The sequence below is a fragment of the Eurytemora carolleeae genome, unplaced genomic scaffold (genome assembly GCF_000591075.1).
Source record: "Eurytemora carolleeae unplaced genomic scaffold, Eaff_2.0 scaffold244, whole genome shotgun sequence".
In the NCBI taxonomy this organism is placed as follows: Eukaryota; Metazoa; Arthropoda; class Copepoda; order Calanoida; family Temoridae; genus Eurytemora; species Eurytemora carolleeae.
This window is the reverse complement of record NW_019396165.1, coordinates 93357-102670: the sequence shown is the minus strand read 5'-3', so window position 1 is coordinate 102670 and position 9314 is coordinate 93357. Positions and strand designations below refer to the sequence as shown.

The 9314-nt window shown below is 34.6% G+C and overlaps 1 protein-coding gene across 1 annotated transcript in view; it reads left to right on the top strand.

Moving 5' to 3' along the window:
* Positions 1-4321: 4321 nt before the first annotated feature.
* LOC111696954 (bestrophin-2) overlaps positions 4322-9314 on the top strand; it is a gene marked incomplete in the record, with an annotated part of 8475 nt that continues 3482 nt past the window's right edge. Inside the window, 9 exon segments of the mRNA XM_023466772.1 lie at positions 4322-4398; positions 4552-4622; positions 4865-4948; positions 5190-5260; positions 6546-6711; positions 7134-7175; positions 7327-7404; positions 8292-8365; positions 8493-8572. Coding sequence (XP_023322540.1) covers positions 4333-4398; positions 4552-4622; positions 4865-4948; positions 5190-5260; positions 6546-6711; positions 7134-7175; positions 7327-7404; positions 8292-8365; positions 8493-8572 — 732 coding nt within the window.

Genomic DNA, 9314 nt, shown 5'->3' with positions numbered 1-9314 from the left:
ATTAGTTTCTCCAGGGTTAGGTTGCTCCAAGGGATTAGTTTCTCCAGGGTGAGGCTGCTCCAAGGGATCAGTTTCTCCAGGGTTAGGTTGCTCCAAGGGATTAGTTTCTCCAGGGTGAGGCTGCTCCAAGGGATTAGTTTCTCCAGTGTTAGGTTGCTCTAAGGGATTAGTTTCTCTAGGGTGAGGCTGCTCCAAGGGATTAGTTTCTCCAGGGTGAGGCTGCTCCAAGGGATCAGTTTCTCCAGAGTTAGGTTGCTCTAAGGGATTAGTTACTCCAGGGTTAGGTTGCTCTAAGGGATTAGTTTCTCCAGGGTTAGGTTGCTCTAAGGGATTAGTTTCTCCAGGGTGAGGCTGCTCTAAGGGATTAGTTTCTCCAGGGTGAGGCTGCTCTAAGGGATTAGTTTCTCCAGGGTTAGGTTGCTCTCAGGGATTAGTTTCTCCAGGGTGAGGCTGCTCTAAGGGATTAGTTTCTCCAGGGTTAGGTTGCTCCAAGGGATCAGTTTCTTCAGGATGAGGCTGCTCAAAGTATTTTTAAGCTAATAAAAATTCTTAAAGTTAAAAAAGTTTTATGATTTCAAAATGATGGATTTTCAAAACTTTTTAAACTGAGGCAGAAGACAAGCTAGACAGTCGGGTTGGCGCTGTGGCTAAAACAGACAAGGTTTTAAATGAATATTGTTCACAGCTTTAACGTTGTTTAAATTTTTATAAATTCTTTCCTTAAACTTTGAAGCTGACCTTTTAGGGAAAATAATTAGAATTGTTCTAAGATGTAAAAAAAAGAAATCACCCACTCAATCCCCCTCCTCCCTCCCCCTCAAAACTAAATGTGTATTTTTAAAAATTGCTTTAGTATTTACAGGTCACAAAAATAAAACAATTAAATATGTGGGCGCCCTGCTGTCTTTCATTGCAGCCATTTATATTAGAAGTTAATAATATCCAAGGTACTAATGCAAGGAAAGTTATTTCAGAGGTGTACGCATTTTTAAGCATTTTTTTTACTGCAGTGTACTGTCTTTGGGCGGAAAAGTAAACACAAGACGGATGTCAAAGCCTGACATGGAATTATTAAATCGTGATTAAACTGAAAAGTACCAAGCGCGTTTCTTCCCAGACACGGTGTGCGTTAACGTTATCTACAACGAAGCGCATTCTGTCTGTATTTTAAGTCATGCTTTGATCTTTTACTCAGAATCCGTTAAAAATAGCCTAAACCCAACTCTACTTAAATATTTGAAATAAAAAGCCGAAGGAAAGAGTGTGAAATAGCAGATACGAAAAATCTACGTTTCATGGGTGAAAATGGGATTCTGAAATTTTGACTCACAGGAGTTCTAGTTTACCGTCAGTGATTACATATTCCATATAGCACTTCTCGTACTGAGATTTACTGCGTCATTCAACCCGTTTGACGTACTGTGTTTTACTTCCACCTCTTTTTTAACCCCACCGGCCACCATATCCCTTTAAACAAATTGTTATGGAAATTTTCTTGTTTTATGCACATTGTACAATGCACTTTTTACTTTTTTTGTCGTAATAAAGTCTTTCATGATATATAAAATGGATGGATAGATGGTTTAATTTATTGTTGCTTCCTTATCTTCTGGTGTCAACAGAGTGGTAATAATAAATGTTAATGAAGGAAAAGGGGGGGGGAGGCAAAGTAAACCTTTGAACCCCTTTTCACCTATATAAACGTGGATATTTCTTATTTCAAATATTATATTTGTTAGACTAGGTTTGAAGTTATTTAATGGGGTTTGCAGTTGTAAGATGGGTTTGAAGATGCTGGATAGATGTTGAAGTTGTTAGATTGGTGTTGAAGTTGTTAGATGGGTTTGAAGTTGTTAGATTGGTGTTGAAGTTGTTAGATTGATTTTGAAGTTGTTAGATTGGGTTTGAAGTTGTTAGATTGGTTTTGAAGTTGTTAAATTGATTTTGAAGTTGTTAGATTGATTTTGAAGTTGTTAGATTGGTTTTGAAGTTGTTAGATTGGTTTTGAAGTTGTTAGATTGATTTTGAAGTTGTTAGATTGGTTTTGAAGTTGTTAGATTGGTTTTGAAGTTGTTAGACTAGGTTGTTTTAAAGTTGTTAAATGGATGTTTAAGTTGTTAGAAGGGTTTCAATGTTGTTAGACTAGGTTTGAAGTTATTAAATGGGGTTTGAAGTTGTAAGATGGGGTTTGAAGATGTTGGATAGATGTTGAAGTTGTTAGATTGATTTTGAAGTTGTTAGATTGGTTTTGAAGTTGTTAGATGGGGTTTGAAGTTGTTAGATGGGTTTGAAGTTGTTAGATGGGGTTTGAAGTTGTTAGATGGGTGTTGAAGTTATTAGATGGGTGTTGAAGTTGTTAGATTGGTTTTGAAGTTGTTAGATTGGTTTTTAAGTTATTAGATGGGGTTTGAAGTTATTAAATGGGGTTTGAAGTTGTAAGATGGGTTTGGAAGATGTTGGATATATGTTGAAGTTGTTAGATTGGTGTTGAAGTTGTTAGATGGGTTTCAAAGTTATTAGACTAGGTTTGAAGTTATTAAATGGGTTTTGAAGTTGGCAGATACGCTTTGAAGATGTTGGATAGGTTTTGAAGTTGTTAGATTGGTTTTTAAGTTGTTAGATGAGGTTTGAAGTTGTTAGATGGGGTTTGAAGTTGTAAGGTGGGACTTGAAGTTGTAAGGTGGAATTCAAAGTTGTAAGGTGGGACTTGAAGTTGTAAGGTGGAGTTTGATGTTGTAAGGTGGGACTTGAAGTTGTAAAGTGGGATTTGAAGTTGTAAGGTGGAACTTGAAGTTGTTAGATGGGGTTTGAAGTTGTAAGGTGGGACTTGAAGTTGTATGGTGGGACTTGAAGTTGTAAGGTGGAATTTGCCGTTGTAAGGTGGAATTTGAAGTTGTAAGGTGGAATTTGACGTTGTAAGGTGGAATTTGAAGTTGTAAGGTGGAATATGATGTTGTAAGGTGGAGTTTGATGTTGTAAGGTGGGACTAGAAGTTGTAAAGTGGGATTTGAAGTTGTAAGATGAGACTTGAAGTTGTAAGGTGGGACTTGAAGTTGTAAGGTGGGACTTGAAGTTGTAAGGTGGGACTTGAAGTTGTAAGGTGGAGTTTGATGTTGTAAGGTGTGACTTGAAGTTGTAGGGTGGAGTTTGATGTTGTAAGGTAGAGTTTGATTTTTTAAGCTGGGACTTGAAGTTGTAAGGTGGAGTTTGATGTTGTAAGGTGGAGTTTGAAGTTGGGACTGAAAGAAACGGAGTATGAACGCCATACATATATAATATGTATATAAACGATTGTATGTGAACACTTTTTGTGATAAAAAGATTAATTATTGTTCTCTGTTAATGATAAAGGAAAAGTAGGTTATATTTACCATTTCTCTCTCTTCAGTTTTATTCACAATCATTTTCTGTATTGGACTGGTTTAATCTTTATAGAGTTTTGTAGCGGAGTCGTTTGTTCAATTTTTAACCCATTAACAAAAAAATACTTCATAGAAATTTAATTGCTTCTAATCGTTAACTCTCCACCGTGCTCCCAGGCTGTTTTACATCTGTTTAAAGGGAATGACCGGCTATGTAAGGTAGTTAAACTGAGTGCAGTGTTGTGGACAAATTTTTTCAGATTCATTTGAAACATATAAAACTTTTTTCACGATGTATAATTGCTTAGTTTGAGCGCATAGTCGGCGTTCAAATCATGAATTTGGGTGGGTACGTTTTCAGAATCGGTTTTTTAAAATTATTAGATAACGACGACGAAAAATAAAGTAAATATTATACAGTAAACCAATCAGATGTTTAGAAACATATTTCTCTAAAGAAATTTGTCAATAAATTATTGTTATTTCGTTTTCATCATTATATTGAATTTATTCGCAGATTTCTACAAATTCTTCAAATGTCGTCTTTTCAATAAAAATTTCAGAAAATCTATGTGAATATAATGAGAGATTATAGAAACTATTTCGATTATAAGATTAATTTCTATTTTCTCAATATGTTCCTTAACAACTAATTAGTTTAACGTAGAATTATGTTTACATTTTTTGTCGTCGTTATTTAATAATTAAAAAAAAAACAATTCTGAAAACGTATCTACCCAATTAAGTACGATTTTGAACGTCGACTTTACGCTCAAACTCAGAATTTACAGATCTGTAAAAAGTGTTATATGTCTCAAATGAATCCTAAAGAATTTGTCCACAACACTGCATACTCAGTTAAACTACCTTACATACCCGGTCTGTCCCTTGAATGCATTCTGCTATTGTATATTTGGAGTGCAACATTTTTTGACTATTTCAAAGGTTTTATTCTATAAATTGATCCTTAATGCTTTTAGGAAATTTCAGATTTAAAATGGAGAATCCTATTATACGGAGAAAACAGTCCTCCAAGGGAACAATCCAAAATCAGTAATTAACCAGCCATCTCCTTTTTATACAATAATCGTATTTTCAAAAAAAAATAATAAAAAGTGAAAAATATGAGGGTTAAAATTACCCCCCCCCCCTCCTCCTAGATATTTCTATTTTGGATTGATACCTCTAGTTGGTGAAAATAATGCCAAAGAGAACAAATATATCGGATCTATTGCTGGGGGAGAGCAGGGTTATGTGTAGGTTAGTTTTAATAAAAACAGACAATAAATCATAGATTCTAGATTCAAGATAAAAGATCCTAGATCGTTGATCCTGGATTCAAGTCCATGATCCTATGTCTAAAATGTTCATGATCCTAGATCCAATTTGTCCATGATCCTATGCCTAATATGTTCATGATCCTAGATCAAAGAGGTCCATGCATGATCCTAGGTCCTTGAATATATATCCTAGATCCTATATAGTATATTATCTATATGTAGATGGAGATCCTCCCTATGGAAATTACTCTGGAGAGAACTACTTCTCTATACTCTGGCCTATCTAGGGGTTTCATGCATTTACAGGTAAAATGTAGTTATAACGCAATTAATTATATAAGGCTACCCACAAAGGATTTTACTGTAAAGACGACCTAAAATAAACCTAACTAAAATTTTACGATTCCAATGGGGGAATATAAAGAAAACAGACTGTATAAATTCCTTACAGTCGTCTCTGAAGTCTCAATAGTAGGGGAAAATGTTATCTTCTATGACTATTACTATTTATAAAAAAAATATTTTGTTATTTGACTATCTGTAATAGGTTTGCACTGTCTGAGGTTCAACAGTTTGAGTTTGAAAGGCTGGTCAGCTGGTGCAGTAAACAATATACAGGTAAAAAATTGTCATTTGTTAAATTTTTTTTGCGCACAATTTTTTCCAACAGCGCAATTATTTTCGTCTTCAAACTTTCTTTTATAAGTCACAATAATCAGGATGTTGCTAATTAGGGATATGTTTATGTCTGCAAAAAGTGTTTTGGAAAATTCGATTAATCATAAAATATCTAGGACTGCTTTTAATCTATCCAATAATTTTAAATCTAGGACTTATCTAAACAATCCAATGATTATATCTAGGACTTATAAACCCTATCCAATGATTATATATCTAGAACTGTATCCTACCTATCCAATGATTATATATCTAGGACTGTATCTAAACTATCCAATGATTATATATCTAGGACTGTATCTAACCTATCCAATGATTATATATCTAGGATTGTATCTAACCTGTCCAATGATTATATATCTAGAACTGTATCTAACCAATCCAATGATTATATATCTAGGACTATATCTAACCTGTACAATGATTATATATCTAGGACTGTATCTAACCTATCCAATGAATATATAACTAGGACTATATCTAACCTGTCCAATGATTATAAATCTAGGACTCTATAAACCCTATCCAATGATTATATATCTAAGACTGTATCCTACCTATCCAATGATTATATATCTAGAACTGTATCCTACCTATCCAATGATTATATATCTAGGACTGTATCTAACCTATCCAATGATTATATATCTAGGACTGTATCTAAACAATCCAATGATTATATCTAGGACTTATAAACCCTATCCAATGATTATATATCTAGAACTGTATCCTACCTATCCAATGATTATATATCTAGGACTGTATCTAACCTATCCAATGATTATATATCTAGGACTGTATCTAAACTATTTAATGATTATATATCTAGGACTGTATCTAACCTATCCAATGAATATATAACTAGGACTATATCTAAACTATTTAATGACTATATATCTTGGACTGTGTCTAACCTATCCAATGATTATATATTTATGACTGTATCCAACCTATCCAATGATTATATATTTAGGACTGTATCTAACCTATCCAATGATTATATATCTAGGACTGTATCTAACCTATCCAATGAATATATAACTAGGACTATATCTAACCTGTCCAATGATTATAAATCTAGGACTCTATCTAACCAATCCAATGATTATATATCTAAGACTGTATCTAACATATCCAATGATTATATATCTAGGACTGTATCTAACCTGTCCAATGATTATATATCTAGGACTGTATCTAATCTATCCAATGAATATATATATAGGACTACCTCTAACCTTCCTACTTGGTTTCTACGTATCCCTGGTAGTGAAGAGGTGGTGGGAGCAGTACTGTAAGCTCCCCTGGCCGGATAATATTGCCAGCTATCTCAGGGGCTTGTGTGTCAGCAAGGATGAAAAGGCTAAAATTATCCGGAGAACCGTTGTAAGGTTAGATAATTTTTAAACGTATCAAATTGGAGGTTTCTTGAAAAGGGGACAGCAGAATAATAAGTTTACTCTTTTCAACTTTGGCTTTTGAATAAGTCGTTTTTTTATTCACCATATTACGTAATAAAATCCTATACACATTTTTTCACCATCCTACTGAAACGTAAGTTGATCAATACTTTTAAAGCTTTGTGCTAAATAAACCTTTTGAATAAATTTATATAAATAATTTTCGTTTGTACGCCATGCCAAAAGGTTTTTAATGATATATGTTTGAACGAATTTTCAAAACGTTCTTTAACTAAATTTAAAGCATACAATTTGGGAATATGTGTGATTTAAGTATATAAATGAATGATTACAGACGGATTAGAGAATGATATAAAATAGTATCCTAAAGCTGAAAATGATTTTATCTCCAGGTATACTTTACTCTCGTATATCCTGTGTATCCGGAGATTAAGGTTAATATTATTATCTGTACATGGTTATATCGAGGTATAGTTTGGTCTCGTATATCCTGTGTATCCGGAGATTAAGGTTAATATTATCTGTACATGATTATATATCCAGGTATACTTTACTCTCGTATATCCTGTGTATCCGGAGATTAAGCGTGAGGCTGAGGAAAAGATTTCCAACCATGAAGGAAGTTGTTAAATCAGGGTTGGTCAGACAAGACGAAGCGATCAGGTAAAATTATTTTAAATGAGATTGTCCACTAAATTGCAACCGACCATCCATTTACAGAGCTAAAATGGGTCCTTATTAATCTTTATCTGGGTAACAATGAGTAAGATATCGTTGTTTTTCCATATTGAAAAGATGATAAGTTTAACACATTTTCTTCCTTGACTATGCTCACCCCAGTCTTAAAGTTGCACGATCCGTGTCGGTACACCACGTAAAGTACATGCATTCAGTCGTGCTGTCCAGTCTGGACTACCCAGTTTAGAGTTGACCCAGCACGTTTTATGCAACAAATGTAGCCTGGCAAGATCACAGTGTGCTGCATAAATACTGAAACCGCAATTATAAAGCTACAAGGATTTCTCTTCTGTTCTGTTTATCCAAGAAGTATGAAATAGAAGAGAGATACAACTGACGCGGTCCACTCTATCATATGAATTTACTGTATACATGCTTTGCAGACAGTACTCCATTTGAATGAGAAATATTGTCTGATGTACAATTACCGCGCATACAATAACCTATTCTGAATATTTAATATACAAATATATAGTACCGTCTGAAAACAGGGGCGTATTCAGGAATTTGTCCAGGGGGGGTGCTTAAATTTTTTTCTTTCCAGGGGGGGGGGGGCTCAGTACCCGTTTGGGTATGAAAACCCCCTGAAATCAATAGATTTCACTGGTCCAGGGGGGGGGGGTTAGCCCCAATAGCCCCCCTGAATACGCCTCTGGCTGCAAAGCATGCATGATCATATGGTAGGGCGGATCGCGTCGCGTCGCGTCTCCCTTTTTTCATGCTCCTAGGTTTATCAAATCTAACTTGAAAAACTTGATTAGAGTTTACAATGTATCATGCACTGTATATAATGTACATAATGTATTGTACAGGATAGGAGATGAGGATAATTGGGATATGTACGCTTCTAATTGGACCTTGCCTCTTCAATGGAGTTTAGAAATAGGTATATATTAATTTTATGCATTTTACACTATACACTTTCATGCAGGCTAATTTATACAGAATTTTGTTTACCTTAGTTTTAAATCTGTTTTTTTTTCATTCTTTATCTTAACGTGTTTTTTTTTCAGTTGAGAAGGCTCAACAGGACGGATACATTACAAGTGCCCCTGGATATGTCTTAATCATATCTCAGATTAATATATTCAGGAACCAAGAAACCTAAACTCAGATTATCTAAAACCTAGAATATATTTTTTAATCTAATCGAAGTTGCTCACTCAGGAGTTTTTATGTTGGGTTTTATCAAGTTTATCCAGGGACCAGAAATAATTAACACCGAGAGGTAGCTGAACTTCGAAGAAGTTATTTAGCCACTTCTCTCCAGCTCCAGCTTTAAGTTTCTGTACGAAAAGGTTCGGATCGAGTTGGCTCCAGCTCTCCTGGTTTACAAATTAACAAGTTATGGCTGTTTTTTTCTTACTTTTTATCCAAGGTTTATTTTGGGTTTACACTAGCTCCTTGTTCCATATTGAACAAGGTTTAGATTGGGTTTACACTAGCTCCTTGTTCCATATTGAACAAGGTTTAGATTAGGTTTACACCAGCTCCTGGTTCCATATTGAACAAGGTTTAGATTAGGTTTACACCAGCTCCTGGTTCCATATTCATCAAGGTTTAGATTGAGAATACTTTAGCTTTGAATACAAAATCCGACAAGGTTTAGGTTGGTTTGGATTCAACTTTAGATTAAAAGGTTTAGGTTAGATTGGATCCAGCTTTAGATTAAAAGGTTTAGGTTGGGTTGGGTCCAGATTTAGATTAAAAGGTTTAGGTTGGGTTGGATCCAGATTTAGATTAAAAGGTTTAGGTTGGGTTGGATCCAGATTTAGATTAAAAGGTTTAGGTTGGGTTGGATCCAGATTTAGATTAAAAGGTTTAGGTTGGGTTGG